This window comes from Colletotrichum scovillei (assembly GCF_011075155.1).
Source record: "Colletotrichum scovillei strain TJNH1 chromosome Unknown Contig00010, whole genome shotgun sequence".
Taxonomy (NCBI): Eukaryota; Fungi; Ascomycota; class Sordariomycetes; order Glomerellales; family Glomerellaceae; genus Colletotrichum; species Colletotrichum scovillei.
The window spans coordinates 693,440-710,412 of NW_023336268.1; the positions used below are offsets into that span (position 1 = coordinate 693,440).

Consider the following 16,973-nt stretch of genomic DNA (forward strand, 5'->3'; position numbering starts at 1 on the left):
TTGAGCCAGTTTCAATTCCACCGAGTCCATACAGCACGGAATTGTGTGTCTAAGAAGTGCTTCCGCAGCGTTAGTTGGGAGTATCTCGATCACATTAATCTATACACGTGTCACATTGTCATTTTCTTCACAGTTGCAGCAAGAATCCCTCGTAACTTCAAGACAGACAACCAAATGGCATTAGACAGCACTGCGTCTCATCTGTCTTTATCGCCTCAATGCCACACCAGCGGCGCGATGAATGACCCCAATGCAAAGTGTCCATCTCCATGCCACGACGCTCCGAGTGGGCATCGTGTCTCTAAACAAAAGAGAAGAAAAAAACAAGGGTTTCGAGGTAGCTAAAGACACCCCTCTGTGAAGACCTTGGTATGTCCACGCATCTCAAAAAAGAAGTAATAACTGCGAAATGCATACGCGCGCGCAAAGTATCCATGGCGCTAAGGTTCATATCAGCGACCATGTTTCAATGTGTCGTCCATCAATCCGTAAACCTTCTCAATCCCACCACCTGTACCAGGACGCCGTCAAAAAGCCAAGAAAGGTATTTTACACTTTCGCTGTCTGTTAAACATGATGATCGTAAAGAGGCCTTATACAGTGCCTCGAAGTCTTTGCTTGCGTGCCAGCCAGTCGCCAAGCATGTTGTCAAGTTGCTATACAAATGTCAGTCCGAAAGCTCATGGAACTCCTTGTGTATCTCGACTTACTGTTGTAATTTCCGCCAACTTGGCATTCTGTTCGCGGAACAAAGAGCCTGCGACGGGGTGTTCCGGTCCAGCAGGCGCCACATCGCTCTTGTCGTAAACAACGACCAGCATATCTCGGATATCCGAGCTCGAATCGAAAAATGCCCGAAGCTTCGCATCATTCCAGCTGCTACCGGTAGTGCTGCCACCCGTGGATGTGGAGCTGGCAGTCATCGAATCTTGAGCGCGATGTCTGCCTGCCTCCTCAGCGTCAATGAGCTCTGGCGATGGTGACGTCGAGTGGCCCTCTTGACTAGAAGTATCCACCATGAGCGCAGGAGGGTTATGCGAAGTGACCGGCGACACTTGCACAGGAGATTCAGAAAGTCTATCCTTTTCGCGTTCCACAGCGGTGGGCTGAGGCTGAGGCTGAGGCTGCTGAGATTGCGTAGGAGTAATTGTCTTATCCGTCTGAGCGCTGGCAGCACTCAAATTGCTCATGTAGCTGTCAGGGAACGCGCCAGGCAAAGGCCGTTCCAATTTCTCTTCCTTGACGATCTGATGTGCCTGCTGCTGCACAGGTGGCTCGGCAGACTCAACCTCCTCCCCAGAAGAGTCAAAGTCATCAAGTTCAACTCGAGACTTTGCCTTGGTGACCTTTTGCGGCTTGGGTTCACTGTTGCCACTCCTCGACGGGATGATCTTGGACAGGGTCGACTTTTCTTGGGGCGGTGACCGAGTTGTCTCAGGAGACTTGATCCGCTGCTGTTGAACGGAGAGTTCTGGATCCGAAGAATCATCCTCCACAATGCGCATAGAAGCGGGGGGCACGTTCGAGACGTTGTTAGGGCGGCCCTCGGAGGAAATGAATTCGGAAAGCTCCCTGGTAGCAGACTTTTGCGGCGTCGCCGCCCCGTTGAGTCTCGCAGGAGATGGCTCGACTCTCGGCTGTTGCTTCTGGAGCTTGCTTGTGCTCCTTTGGGGGCCATCGCCTCTCGGGGACAACGGTTCCTTCGGCTCCTCTTCCCGGCTCTCACGGCTTTCGCGACTCTCCCGGTCCTGAGATTCTGTAACGATATCCATCGATCTCTTGCCAAAAGACTCATCGTCGTCGTCCGTGGTCTTCTTCTTGTCCTTACGCGAGAAGAAACTCCGAATGGTGCTCGTCTTCTTCTCCTTCTCCTTCTTGTCCTTCTTCTTCTTGTCCTCCTTCTTATCCGGCTGCAGCTCCTTGTCCATCTTGTCCAAACTTGGCCGTTGCTTGACCTGGACGCTTTCCGTTGTCGAGGGTCGCGAGCCGCTGTCGTCACGAAGCAAATTAGGCGTAAGCGTGATCTTCTTGGTCTCGACCGTTTCGTCCTTAAAGAAAGAGTCGGTGTTCCTGACGGTGCCGTTCCTCGACCTGCTGGGACCTTCTGGTTTTTCAAAAATTTCGCCGCTGTCACGTTTCGAGTCATCCTCGGGTGCCTCCTCTTTCTTCGTCGGTTCCGCAACGTTGACCTCCTTCGTTGTCGCTCTTGGCTTGAGGGGCTCCACCTTGGCCGTATCGTCATCCATCGTTTCCTCTGTTGCCTGTTGCGACGTTTGTTGTTGTTGCTGCTGCTGCTGCTGTTGAGCACCCTGTTGTTGAGAGAACAGCTCGTCGACTTCGTCCTCGTCCGAGGAGTAATCATAGTCAGAGTAATCGACGAAAGTCGGGGCGGCGAACGCGACCGTCTTCTTCTTCTTCCTAAGAGCAGTCTTGAAGGTGCTCTTGGACTTTTCCCCAGACTGATCTCCGAGCATTGTAGCGGAAAGCTGATCTAAGTCAGAAAGGTTCATCTCTTCCATGGAGGGAGCGACTACGTCTATATTCCTGTGCTTGTTCAAGCGCGCCAATCTCTCGGTCGGCGTTTCAATGTGCTCTGCCGGCAGATAACCTATTGTTCATGTAAGGAGCTGCTCTTTGAACAACGCTCAAAGGGTCCTTACCAATGCTGCTGTCCTTCACCACACGGACCAGCCACCAGTAGCTGTTGCTGTCATCCAGCAACACCATGGTGTCGCCCTTGGTGGCATTTGCTTGGCCCTCGACGGTTGCGACAAAGGTGTGTAACGCGTAGACGAATTCGAAATCAATGTCCTCTGGTTCGTGTAAGCACTCGTTGCCCCAGCCACAGGCAATAAATCTAGAATCATCAACAAGAGAAACATCGCCGTCATCATCATCTTCTTCATCAACAGAGGGTTCGTATGGGATCGTAAGCGGGATGCCGTCATCGTCGAGTCCACCAACTGCCTCGTCTCTTTCTGCTCTCTCCATCTCGGCACGCCGCTGCGCGAAGTCGTCGTACAATGTTTCTCCAACTTTACGCACGCGAAGCGGACGAACCACAATGGGTCCATGCTGTGCAACACTCTCCAAGTCAAACTTCGCTGCATGATTGCTGCTGTTTTCCTCCTGCCAGTCAAGCCCGTCGTAGCATTCATCGCCGTGTTGTTCGTCGTCATAATATTCGTCGGTGTACTGTTCCCCGTCGAATCGGTCGTCGTCGTCGGTCGTATTGCGATCCTATTCGGTATACTCACCGCGAAGATGATGATGATGGGTTGATGTCTTGGCAGATGCCTTGCTATGCTGCCAAGAGAGGTGTGCTGGGAGGTGTTCAAGGGATTCCGTATAAGGAGAAGAGGACCTTGCCTCGCTGAACAAAGGGGAAACGGGGGAGGCGCGATCTCGCATGGCGGGTAGAGAGTCGACTCTACGCGGCCATGATTGCGGAGGCATAATCGAAGTGTACCCACCATCTTCAATCGAGGGCGAACTCGAAATCTTGTCCATCATGTCGTCGTCGTCCATGCTCTCGTCGGTATCGTCCATGTTTCCGTCGTCCGAGACACCTCCATTTTGTGCGACAGCCAGCGCATCTTGCTGTTGTTTTTTGCTCGCGTCGTCCATTGTGCTCCCAGAGAGCTTCCTCGAGACCTCTCCCGCGAGATCGTCTTCGTCGGAGATGTCGTCGTCGTCGGCGTTGGTCCAAGATAGCCTCGGGCTGCGCGCTTGATCTTCGGCAGATTCCTGGGCGACTTCTCGAAGAGTCTCGGCCTGGTGCGGACCGAACGAGCCGTTGGGCGCCCTGCTGTGGTCTTTCGCTGAGGGTGCTTCCGGATTTTGCAGATCGATGGTGTCTGTGAATGGGACAGAGGAGGCCAATGGTCAGCGTGACATGTCAAGCAAAGAAAACAAGCTGCCGAGTTTTTTTTTTCTCTCCTTCTTCCTCTTGCTCTGGCCAAAGGGGGGTGGGAGGAATTCTGTGAAATTGATCGTCCGCGGTTCCAGCCGTTAGACCAAGACGGGTTCAGGCTAGAGCTCAGACACAGAAAACCCAGAGCCAAGTAGGAAAGGGGGAGTTTTGTGTTTGGGGGGAGAAATTATGTGGTGCGACAGGAGGAATGGGCAGCAGGCGCAGGCGCGGTTGTTTGGGGGTCGCATAAACTTACCAGCGCGAATAATGTGAGGTCTCGTCATGTTGGATCAGGTCGTGGGCCAGCACAGCCAGCCGAGACGGTTGTGGGAATTGTGATTTTGTGACGGGATTGCTCGAGTCGTGAGGTGGTATGTTGTGGTACGGCGTATGGATACACAGTTGAGTGTGCAGTGCAGACAAGAGTCGTTCCGTTCACAGTCCCGTCTGGATTATTTTTCCTTTGCGCTTGACGAGCCAACCCCCTTTGGACCCGTCAGTTGGTACGTTGGAGAGACCCTGGTCGGCAGACGACGTATGGAGGACGGTTCGGAAGTGTATCATGGAGCGAGGGTGCCAAAAAAGCTGGGGCGGTTGGCAATTGCCAAGAGAATGGGATGGGCGAAGCGTACGGAGTATGCGTAGCGTGGTCTGGTCTGGTGTGGTCTGGTCTGGAGAAGGGAGGTGGGAATGGCTGTGTGTGACAGTAGTAGCAGAGGTAGAGTAAGGCGTCGGCGCTGGGCGTTGAACGGGGGTCGAAATTGCGACTCCGCTGTTTCGTCGGCTGAACAGGGACGCCAGGCTGGGTTCTAGCGGCGCGCGAGATTGCCGTCGGGGCTGCCAGGGTGCGGCGTCACTGCGGGAAGAGGGACGATGATGAAATGGTTGGACGAGGTTATGCGAGGGATTTCGGAAGTCTGTTGGAATTCGGAGCGGATGAGAAGCTCGGCGGTCGTCGCCAGTACCACACGATTATGGGAAGGTAACCAAGCGATGTAGTGAATTCGGATAAACAGCTGGTGAAAGGTCGTGTGCTCAGTCAGGCAGAGTGCTGTCGGGGGCCAAGTTGTGAGCAAGCGATCAAGGAGTGCGCTGCTTGGTGAATGGTGGTGGTGGTCGACCAAGGAGGGGCGGTTGGTTTGGATGGCTTGCTGGGCTGGGCTGGCAAGGAGCCGGCTATGAATAGAACAGGGAACGGCGCAGTTGGTGAAGGAGGCGCTGACGAGTTGAGGCGAGTGCCAGGTAACCGAAGTTCCGTGCTGTGGTTGTTGTATCCTGTATCATGTATGTGTACCTAATAAGGCGAGTCGTAAGGCGAGGGGATGCTCGAGAAAAAATAATTAAAAGGAGCGACAAGGGCTGAAGACGATGTCAATGGGATGGGTGGCAAGGTTAGGTAGCAAAACGGTGCGGACTGCGAAATCGATTTTAGGCCCCCCAAAAAGTGCCCAAGATGCTGGATTCGGTAAACGTCAAGCCGGCAAGAAAAAGAGAGAAGACGGGAAGACAAGGAAGTGGGAAAGATGTGTTCAAAAGTGTGTTTAGTTTATTGTGTGCCGTGTGTGTCGTGTGTGTGTTCTGTGTGTGCGTGCGAACCCAGCGAATATGACGGAGCAACAGCCCGGGCGGGACAGCTCTAAGATGGGAGGATGTATCCGCAGGTACGGAAGGAACTTCAAGGAACCTGACGGGAACTAAGGGTTGCACATCCAGCACGGGAAACACGGGGGACGGGAGAACTTGACGAGACTCAGAGAGACAGAGAGAGAGAGAAAAACGAAGCTTGCCAGGTCCGGAACCCCTTTGCTGTGCTGCCGCCGCTAAAACAGCCCAAAATTCAATTTCATGCGAGAGACGCTGCTGCAGGAGGGAAGGCCAGAGATTGGGTAGATGAGAATCGACTTGTTCCTCCCGCGCGCTGCCGTGATGGGTGATGGGTGCAGATGCAACCTCGACATGTTGTGCACACCCATACACACCAAGTAGTCAGGCACAATGTACTTGGTACTAATCTTGCTGTACGGAATTCTGTGTATCCGTACGTTCAGGGGAAATAGCATGTCTGCCCAATACTATTCTGTCTTGCTCTCTCACAAGCCTCTCACACCTCTTTCCCGCCTCGGCCTGTCGACAACACATCTTTAAAAGTTCAGATTGTTCAGAATCAAATAACAACAAAAAAATGCGGCAGTGAAATGAACTTTGGAGACTCGACACCCTGCGAAATGTTTGGCTGGGGTTTGTGGACTTGAAACAACTGGGAGTCGACCAGGGCCATGCCGCTTTCCACCTCAGGAACAAAGTATTCAAGTACATCTTGGTCGCTGGTGTATGTACTCCAAAAGGTACTTACCTGTCTACCTAAGATAGTTCACTCTGAGGTGTAGCCAGTCATTATCGAGAATTCCAGACCTCCTTGCCAGCTACGAGTTCCATCTTCTTTCACCCGCTGTCAGAAATCTGTGAAGCTACCTCCGTCTTGCCGACTTTCGTCACAGATTTTCTTCTTCTTCTATTCCCTCTCCTGCTCCTGAAGCTGTTGTTCTGGTAGCCCCTCTCTCTCCTCGATATTGCATCACGGTCCGTTCGCCGTTTACATCTGGGCCAACCGTCTAACAATGTACCGTTATCGGAGACGAGGTCACTTAGTCATATCCCCTGCACCGGAAGTATACCCGCCAGTGTTAGTCGACTTTTGAAAAAGGAGGTCTGGCCCTGGCCCCTGGGAGGGAGGGTATTAAGCTCTCGGGCCTGGTCTCTGGGTCTTGGGTCTTGGGCTCCTCAGTCCTGAACTCCTGGGACCATTGGGAAAACGTCGATTCGCATTGGGCCAACTTTCAGACTTGTCACCTAGTCCACATCCAGCGCAGCTAGAGGAATACCTCCAACTCCATCCAAAACTGCCACCTCTCGCGCACATCGTTTGTATCTTCCTATTCCGGCTCTACGAGTTTACCCACCTTGAACGCAACTTCCGACCTCCCACTTCCACTTACGCATAGTTCCACCTCATCACCATCCGGATTCAGGTAAACAGCTTCCTCTTGCCTGGGCCAAGACGTCGTACGAAGATACGCCTTCGTCATGCTTCTCATGACCAGCTCGTCACGGGAATTAAAGCCCGACCCGCTGAAACTCTCAATACTGGAGACGGGAGACCTCTGCCAGCGTTCTAGACAAGCCGCAAAGCCGCTGTCATCATGTAGGTACGCGCTTCAAGCTCACTTTCACGCATCGAGAAGTGTTCCCGGCGTCGATCTTTCCAATTCGTCAACAACTTTCTGCCCGTCTCCGGCGATCGACATCAATGTGATTTCTCTCAATCCTCGCTTCCTGAAGCATCATCTTCACTCCGTTAACCATGATGAACCATCCTAGGCAACCGCCGCCGCCACCATCACCGCTCACCCGTGCGTCACAGCTGCTGGCCCGTTTCGATGTGGCTCGTCCCAAACACTAGGTAAACTTCACATCAACTCAGTTGCAAACGGCGCCAGTCGAAAAAGTCAGCCTCCAGATCCAGACCCATGGCGTCGACGGCGCTGACTGTGGCTTTTCTCAGCTTCTGTTCGGACCCGAGCCTTACACGTCCCCCGCCAAGATATTCCTCTGTAAGTCCGTCAGAGGCGAGGAATGTGAAGTAATCACCACAGCATGCCAGTTGCTTCGCGCAAACACCGTCCCAGTCTCATCGCGTTCTCCTCAAGCTGAAGAGACTGGTCTGCTTTCAATCTCACCACCACACTTTCTCACCAACCAGTATCCGCCGTCGTTCACCTGGCACACGCCCGCAGCAGGATCCTATTTCCATCAACCGTGGTACGTGTATCCGTACAGACTCGCTCACGTCCTCACCGGCAACCCGTGCGGGAGTCTGCACCCCCCGGAAGCTTGCTGAGCACGAGCAACAACAAGACTACGCTCGCGTTTACGGCTGCAGGCGAAAGTCAATTACTTTCGTCCAAAGTTTTGTAAGCAGCGTAAAGGTTGCAGGCAACACCGGGAAGGGGAAAAAAAAATATTAGGAACAAGTGTGAAGAGTGAAAAGAAGAAAAATAACAAGAAAAAAGAGCCTCATCTGAAACCCAAGCTTCCTCGGGACCGAACATCTGGGGCCCGACGCAAACGCACATGCCCGCTCGTCCCATCAAACTCTAGTGGCTTCGGCTAGTCGTCCCTTATTCGCTCCTGCACGTATCTCTCAAACTGTGATTCCTTCAAGAGCTCAGCCAGCATCGTGATGCATAGCGAAAGACGCGCGCGCCAGTCATCCGAAGCTCGGTCGACGAAACTTTTGGATGGGAGAGAAAGTGAATGGAACTTTGCACGATACGGGTTGTTGAATGATTCATCGAATATGCACTCCGCGGCGGCGGCATACGGTCCCAAGCTCGGTGATACCTCATCTGTTACATCAGATCCAACATAGCTGTCACATTAGAACCGGCATGAGAGAACAGATCGTCCCAAAGAGATGCAGGCTCGCCGTCCTTGGGGGCGGCGGTATTTTGACTGGCCTGCCTATGAAAATGCCGACTCAACCTCTGCATGCCCAAGGTGCGAGATGTCTCACCGATACCAAAATATGCTATCTTCAGGGGTAAACATATCAACGACCTACCTCTCCCTGCGCCATGTCTCTCGGTCCCGAGACATGCCTTTTCAAAAGGTAAGTACCTAGTAGTTTGAAAGCGAAGCATTTTGGCAAACAGAGGATTCAAAAGTGATGCGTGAAATACTTGATCACGGTATCAGGACACGAAGAAAAGGCATCGTTTTCGACGGAAGATCTCTTTCCCGTCCGAAATACGTGGCTCGGGTCGGTGCCTGGCTTTAATCCTATAGCCTGTCATGATTTTTGTGACGATGTGTACGGAATCCCATGATGTTCGTCTAAGCATACATTTGGGTGCAATCTGTCTGACGAGCCGATGGACCATGCTCTTGATGAGGTGCGCTTGCGTCTGTTACTGGTGTGAGCCATGTCGGAGAGTCAGTCCCTGCATATCATCCATTATATTCTACGGTGGGAGAGAATCAGAGCGCGGGACTTGGCATCGCAAGATTCTTCCGTTGAGAGATGCCAGAGGTCGATGGTCGAGAGCCTGGTATCTTGCAACCAATGTCGCCGCGTCCAGCCTGGTCACGGTGTGACTTCGTGTGTTTCCCGACGGCCTGGCATACTGCCCATGATACTTGAGTACTGGCTATGAAATGGGTATGACGAAAGTCTGGTCCCCTGAGGGCTGTGAACTGCTGCCTATGCTATTGGTGCCGTCATATTCAAGTTGTCGTCAGTTCTCATATTGCCGTATGAAGCTTATCGAAGCAGGGAAATAGTGGGCAGCCTGAGTCTGATAATTGACGGCCATTAGGCCACAATATGTAAAGTTTATCGAGTGTCTAGTAGCCTGGTAACCCTACTACTCTTGATCTCAGCCGGCAGGCAGTGTCGTAGATTTGTGAAAAAAAAAAAAAAAATGAAAAAAAAAAACTACCAGCAAAAGAGAAGACTGACGTGCCAATGATCCCGAGCTCCGGCGATGTTTACCTTATGTGATCGAATCCAACTAAACAGGACTTGTCAACTGACTAATGATATAGTTGTACCATATCGCTATAGCGTATGTATCTGCGCAAGTAACACGATCTGACCGGAAGTCCAGATCTGCTCAAACCAAGCAGATGGTCCGTTGACTGATCGGTGCTCATTCTATACACGGGATATCGGGGACAAATTAGGTGAATTATTAGATATTATTATCAAAGAGTGTATAGCCTATTAATCCTTGCGCCAGTATTACCTAGTCCCTTACATTGTAGTCCCTTGATACGCTGATCCCAAGTGTCATCACATTTTCATGCGAACTAGTTCGCCTCATTCTTGTGTTGTTGAGTCTTGCTCAACCAAATGACGGGCCAGCTTCAAGCTACCCTCGGTCCAATCATCCCCGGCTCAGCCAAGATGCCCTGCAAGATCGGACATCCTTAAAAGGTAACATCGGGGCTGGCGCCAATGATGAGAACGGGGTTCAGCTTGGCCTGAATGTTGCGGATGCGATCAGCAAGACCGTTGGCACTGCCGGCAGCGTTCGCCACGGCCGTGAGCGCAGTCGAGGCCGCGGCGCCGACGGTGCTGAGCGCGATCTGGAGCGCGAGGTTGGCCTGGGTGTAGGCGAGCGTGTAGGCCGCCTTGGCGACGGGGTCGGCGACGGCGTTGGCCTGGGCCTGGAGGTTCTGCAGCTGAGTGGTGGCCTGGCGGGCGAGCAGCTGGGCCTGGACGACGACGTCCTGCGCGATCTGGACTACCTCGGCCGTGGGAATGGAGGGCGGCGCCGCGGAGGTCGCGGACGGGGCGGGGATGCCCGAGGGGACGACGCCCAGGAGGTTGCCGACGACGGTGCCGACCCTTGTGCGGATGCTGTTTGTGTTGCTTGTTATTTGGCGGATGACGGCGTTGACCTGGTCGGTTCTCTGAAAGGGGAAGGGGTAGTAAGTATGTTTCTTAATTTCTGGGAAGAGTTCAACATGGGGAATGGACCTACATCCTTCACTGTTGTTCCGACGGTCCTGGTGAGGTCGCCGGTCAAGGTTGTTGTCTTGCCGAGGTCGGTGCTAACGATCTTCAACGCAGTGTAGAGCGGGTCCGTCAGCTCCCCTGGGTTGAAGACGACTTCGGGAAGAACGACGGTGCCCGGTGTGATAGTTGCGCGAGGGAGGATGGCTGCCTCGACTGAGGCGAAGGAGAGGACGGCAACCGCCGCGGTGAGAGCCTTGGTGTACATGTTGGCCTTTGAGCAAACTCTTGAGAAAGCAGACACTGCTAAGAATCAGAGTGAGAGGAATGTGAGAAATGTGAATGAGATTGTAGTTGCGAGATGTTGATGATGATCGGAGAAGTTGTGAGCTCTGGGTAGACGCTATCGAGGCCTCTTATAGGAAGTTACAAATGCTTCGGGACAGGCGATTTCTACCAGACCGGCTCACTATGTTCGATATCTGAAGTCTCGTAATCCGCAAGTGATGACTCCGATGCCACGATGACGAGATGTTTGATCCTGAGGTTGCGAGTTGAAGCCCTCATCCGGAGCGACTTCTCCTGGTCAGAGGGAACTCTCGATGCAAAAGCTCCGATATCTTCTCTCATCAAAAACGTGTTGTCCATGCCGATATCCGTTTTCAGGATTGGACTGGTCGAAAGAAGCCTTGGAGATCATCTCAGAGTAGTTTTTGATCCCGTCAACGATTGTCCCCCGGATTGACGTCGGGTGCCAAGATTGATCAGCGCTCAGTGCCGTGGTAGACAGGTCGACTTCTCTTCCCGGCATGGATGATGTTCCTGCCAAGATGCTAAGGGGTATACGGATGCTGGAAGCGTCAGATACCAAGCTTTCTTGGCGATAGGATCGCAGCAAGACATGGAATGTCTGTCTCGACAATGACCAATAGCTTTTCACTCGTGGCAAGCACGAACAGACACCTTGATACAAAAAATACTACTTGTGGTTTTGAACTTAAGATCTTCATGGTGTGTTTAAGCTCATGGACACTATTCTAGTTCGCGCCACAAGATGAAGTAAGTGGAGTGCTAGAAGACCCTGACCTAAGTGTCAGCAAAGATGAATCTTCCACTAAGAATAAACTTGATCTATGAGCTAGGCGCAGTAGCATAGTTGATACGGAACTACAAGACGTAGCAAGAACCACTTCATACCGCGTGAGCACTGTATGATCCAGGGAATCGGCCATAAACGCCACCCTATCGGCGCCATGGTTGAGCCTCACTCATGTAGACCATTTCCTAGCTTTAAGACTTACTTGAGGAACGCAGGGAATGGCGTCATCCCCGAGTCCGACAGTGCGTGTCTTCATTGAAGAGGTTTTCCCATCTACAAAAGCCGGACGGAGGTGATGTCTCCAGGACCGGAAGGAGATTCATAAGTGTCTCACATAGGAACCAAACGGTTGAAGGCAAGATCAACGAACCCCGCAAGCGCAGCTATATCCGGCTCCGACGAGAATAAGCAATGCCTTGTGGTAGTCCGAAAGACAGTGTCTCACACGTAGGATATTGATGTTTTCGGCCCACAAACAACGGCCGCCTCGAGCACCTTCTATTCGGCGGGCTTCTTGCTCATCATGTCGCAATCTGTGCCGCGGTCCGAAGGGTTGATCGGCCCGGTTCTGCCAGGCGTTATGCTTAATTCTTCTTGCCCCGCCCAAGGCTAGTCCTACGCATGGCTAATTCGTGGGGGGAAACTTTGCTTGCGGCAAGAGAATAGTACCGAATTCTTTGAGCCTCATTTGAGGCCCCATGTCCAGATTATGTCACCGAACTACAATCTCGTTTCCGTTTCCGACATACCCCCTGATTACGTGCATGAAGCTTGTGCGTGGAAAGATAAGCTTAAGGATGACGGTTGAATGACCCTCGCCTCCTCGGAATCACGGATGGAGGGTGGAGAGAGGCGGACAGAATCGATTCGAGCTGGTGAGTTGGCTAGTTTAGAAGTGTATCTGATGATCAAGATGAATCGATGTGTCTAAGATCGACGCATAGAGGTACCTTAGCTACCGAGACTGCAAGCACAACGTGGATTTTAGGAAATCATCAGCGCGAAGGCCTATGTCCTGGATCTCTGTGGCAAGCTCGATTGAGGAAAGAGTATTCTAATGCTCTCCATATGTACATCAGAGCATTCCGACTCCTGAGAGATGAGGCAGCAGCTGTGATACATTCCCGGAGAATTACTCCGGACCGCGAGGAGCATGGCGGGCTGGCTCCAGCGAGCGCGCTGAATTATAAGAAAGGCCACTCCTGCTCTTTCGGAATGTCTAGCCTCTCAATAAAAAAATTCATTCGTCTACACAGCATCTGGTGTACCCTGAAGACTTCGAATGGCCTCTCATCATCTCGCGAGCCACGTTGGGAATGTGGGTTGAAGGGACCATTTGTTTCCGAGAAATTGCACACTCGCCTCTTGCAATCACTGCCTTTACTACACAGCGTCGCGTATCAGCTTTCTACAAGAGATACTGGCAAGTTGTATCCGTGTAAGTGAATACCGAGGTTATGCGAACTGACCGCGATAGGACTCCAAAGGCTAGTAACATTCGCGTGCATACCCCGCGGGAACAAGACGTACAGCCCAACTGATGTTGATCGTCAAGATCTCTGTTCGCGCGGAAGTCATCTATAACGCTTATTGTTGAGGAAGATCTCGGGTTGACAAGGAATCAAATCCTTAGGCTATCCCGATCGATCTTAGTCAACGTGAGAACACAGCAAGCTTTCTAGATCATTTACGACAAGAGACCACGTGCAGCCCCATCAATCCTACACTGCCCTGCCTCCCTAGCAATTGGGCGCTGACCCAGCAGGCCTCAGTCTTAAGGGATTCACTTAAAGTACCAAGCAACAAGATGTCCATTATCAAGATGTGATAATCATGTCGAGGGAAACATTAGAAACACGAGCAGTGGACGTGGTAGACCGCAATCAAGCCCTCTGAGCTGCCACCCGCGATTGCAAGTACCATCTTCACGGTTGATATGAATACTCCTGGAGAGATCGGTGGAGTGCTTCGGAGTGAGGCTAGTGCAATAAACCCACTTGTAACGCAATACATGGTATGCCATGCGTACTGGTCAAAGACAGACGAAGTTGAGGGTAGCTGAAAGTGCTCAACCAAGTCTCTGTGGCCATCTGAATATCCTATGTAAAAGAATCCAAGAGGCCGTTGAGGGGAGCGATGGCGAAGCGAGAGACAAAGTCAGTCAGCCGGCAGGTTGGAATAACCTTACTTCCCAATCGACCGATCCCTCGCATCTAACTCGCTACTCCTCAGAACGAATTCACCACTCACAATCCTTCTTCCCCTGTTTTGTCACTCCAGCGGACCCTGCCGCACACACCTCAGCCACACCCCATATTAGTTTTAGCGCCTTCCACCAATCGATGCTCACACCCATCACGCTTGACGAAACTTTGTGTCCCACCCAAGCCACACTCACAACTTCACGCTGCTCAGCCACGCCTACGTCACCGCCCTCTCAACGAGCTCTTGGCATACAACACCACACAGCACAAGCGACCCTTCTAGCCAAGTTTCCAAGGGTGATACCGTTGTGTCACTGGTGCAATTCAAGAAAAGGTTGGGGAAGAAAAGCAAGCCAAAGGGGGGAGGGAGATGAAGGCTGGCGTAGGTAGTCTGCTGCCACCCTTCGTCACTGGTTCGTGCGAGGAGGGAACCGACGTCTAACTAGGTATTTAATACAAGCCCGTTCCTTCTTGGCCGTTCATCCATAGTTCGTGATCCAAATCAACCACCCAAAACACAAGCTTTCCATTGCGAATAACGTCAATAAGAAGCACTAGGTATGCTGATACTCTCAAAGCAGCCAACGAGCGTGCTGTCCACTCTCGGACTGTGAGCTAATGCGATATACAGCGATTTCACATCTATACAAATCCCTACAAACCACCAAACACTCATCATGCCCTTCTTCTACTCCAAGCCCATCGGCGGCCGCAACTTCGGCACCTCCGTCCACGCAGACCGCCACGGTGTCCACCGCGGTCCCTGGCGCATGCGCATCGGCCGCTTCAACTGCTTCCGATAGAGTCGACGCCACTCTCACGGCGTAAAGGTGTCGGTGCGATGAGCCTTCGGACAGCAATGTCGAGCATTTCGTCCTCGCTCTAGTCCTCTCCGCGTACGACCTGAGTTGTCATCGGAAAGAGACGACCAACCAAACAAAACCACATTCAACGCCTTTTTTCTATTCTTGTTCCTCCTTTTCAACTGTCACGAGATCATGGATACCAGGAGTCTGTATTTGCGTTTATAACGGTTTTGACGATGGGAAAGCGAGCGTTTCCTGTCATTCTGTCCTTATTGAGTTTCTCTGGCGCAGCGATCAGGAATGGAGGTTGATCGTTATGCGGATGGGTGGAATGATGCAATGCATACCTAGATAATACATTACTTCCCAACAACCTATTGTGAATCAGTGAATTGTTGTGATATGCATCTGGTGTGATAGTCAGCCCGTTTCCTTGGTGTTTGTTAGTCCAAAGTGTGCTAGTTAATCTGGTGCTGTCTATGGCAGGCAAGGTTGAGGGCAAGGCTTATATCGTCATGACGCAGGAGACACCGCCGTCTCTATTCGTTATCCTGTGAGTTTGAGTGGAAATGGCTGAATTGTTCCCAACCACGTTTGACTCCCCGGCCTACCTAGTTCGTCGTCTATTCGTCTTATTGTTTTCCCGTGGCAGGTCTGACCATCGGCTATTCCGCCGTTCCCGCCATCCAAGTGAAAGCCATGCAGATGACCAAGCAGATAGAAAGACTCAGCCGGTAAAAACAGCTGGACAGCATAATAAGTACATGGAATGTCACTGGTGCAGGATGCAATGCAGGGGCCAAAGGGGTTGGTGATATTCTCGAATTACCGAGCATATGAAGGATCCTGTTTTCCATCCCACCCAACGCCTTATTCTTGTCAATCGACGGTAGTAGTAAGAAACACACGCCTGAGTGAACGTCAAGTCGTTGAATTTTTGCTGCGGTTGTTTTTTTGTATTTCCTAGCACAACGGTACGAGCCATGCCAAGCCGCCAGCCCTGAATCATCGCAGAAACCGTTTCCGATGCATTCCCGTTCCCTGGATATGAGAGCACAACGCAAGTAACCAGGCGATGAAAACCGAACCCCCTCGCCCCGAACAGCTGATTTTACCTCCACGCAACCCACTGTGAGAAAACTTTTTACATCTTCTTCTTCGCTTAGACCTCGGTGGTGACCTTGGCCTTGGGGTTCGTGACCTTGACACCGAGCTGCTTGGCGCGGCCGATGATGTCGATGCGCTTTCTCGAGGAGACGTTGTGGGCGATCCTGTAGTGAGTCTGTTAGCTGGCTGTGTTTTCCATCGGAAAGATGCCCTTTGCTCGGCTTTTCGGTCGGAGCTGATAGGCGGGTGTGGGGTGGTACGCACTCGGCAGCGTAGGTGCGGTTGTGCATCAGCAGGAGGTTGACGTCGTTGACGTTGCTGACGAGGAAGGCCTTGTGGCCGGAGGGCATCATGTACTTGGTCTTCTTGTTGGAGCCGAAGCCGATCTAGAGAGCAGGAATGCCAGGTTAGCGACCGTAATCCTGGGTCTCTTGGATCATTTCCATCCCGAAATTTGCTCCTCCTCTTATTGATGCCCATTCCCAAATCCAAGTCCAATTCCAGCAGGGAGGTGTCTCGACGTACCGAGGGCATGGCAGTGTTACCCCTGAAGCGACGGCGGACGCGGTTGTCGATACCCTTGGGCTTGCGCCATGATCGATCAACGCGCATAAAGCGGTCGCTCTGGTGGCGGTTGAAGAGCTTCGTGCCTGTTCAAAATAACACCCGTCAATCCTCTCGTTTCCAATCCAAAGTTCTCGTTCGGTTGTAATCATCGTCGTAGTTGTCGGGTACGCAGGGTCGTAGAGGGGTGCTGTGTCCTTGGGGAAGGAAAAAACATACGCTTCTTCACGATAGGAACGTGCTTCTTTGCGGCGACCATCTTTATGAAACCAAATGTCAGTAACTAAATCACAATATCGACAGCATGTCGATCGAGGATGCCGTAGCAATTGAATCTCACCTTGACGGCTGTTCCTGGCTATTGGGTTAGTCGGGGCGGGTGTACGTCGTCAAATTCGGGCTTCAAGGCGATCGTGAAATTTGGGCGACCACCATTTCGAATCGCACTGGACGTGGGCTCTTTCCGAAGCCCTAAGATTTTGTCGGTCACGTGTGGGCCGTCTAGCGGGGGAAGAAAAAAAAAGTGCAGGAGCGGAGACATGCTACTGGCCCAGCAGGTCGCGCTAGCGGAAGGGACTCTTTTCGGTCTGCAGCCAATGCAATCGGCCTACCTACGCAACGGGACTCCAAAAAAAAAAAAAAATAGGTCGAGGAGAGCACGGACCAACCATGGTGCAGTTGAAGAGGCAGCATGTCCTGCATCAATCTCCCACGTCTCTGAAAACACCATTGTTCAAGAGACAAAACAATTGCCAAATCCAAC

At 52.1% G+C, this 16,973-nt stretch overlaps 3 protein-coding genes across 3 annotated transcripts; all 3 read right to left on the reverse strand.

The window, feature by feature from the left end:
* Positions 1-77: 77 nt before the first annotated feature.
* Positions 78-5,694, reverse strand: HER10_EVM0002959 (SH3 domain-containing protein). The gene is made up of 6 exons (XM_035472650.1): positions 4,170-5,694; positions 3,474-3,857; positions 2,661-2,813; positions 2,535-2,608; positions 711-2,486; positions 78-656 (listed from the first exon to the last, which is right to left on the reverse strand). Exons 1-6 carry the CDS (start codon positions 4,195-4,197, stop codon positions 594-596), a joined length of 2,478 nt encoding a protein of 825 aa, XP_035327746.1. The 5' UTR covers positions 4,198-5,694; the 3' UTR covers positions 78-593.
* Positions 5,695-9,901: 4,207 nt separating this feature from the next.
* Positions 9,902-10,698, reverse strand: HER10_EVM0007315 (uncharacterized protein; the record flags this gene model as incomplete). Its single annotated transcript, XM_035476874.1, has 2 exons — positions 9,902-10,387; positions 10,459-10,698. 2 exons carry the CDS (start codon positions 10,696-10,698, stop codon positions 9,902-9,904), a joined length of 726 nt encoding a protein of 241 aa, XP_035328168.1.
* A 4,650-nt stretch (positions 10,699-15,348) lies between these two features.
* On the reverse strand, positions 15,349-16,634 carry HER10_EVM0002569 (60S ribosomal protein L32). Its single transcript, XM_035472275.1, has 4 exons — positions 16,430-16,634; positions 16,172-16,296; positions 15,911-16,032; positions 15,349-15,810 (listed from the first exon to the last, which is right to left on the reverse strand). Exons 1-4 carry the CDS (start codon positions 16,467-16,469, stop codon positions 15,702-15,704), a joined length of 396 nt encoding a protein of 131 aa, XP_035327706.1. The 5' UTR covers positions 16,470-16,634; the 3' UTR covers positions 15,349-15,701.
* Between the last annotated feature and the right edge of the window lie 339 nt (positions 16,635-16,973).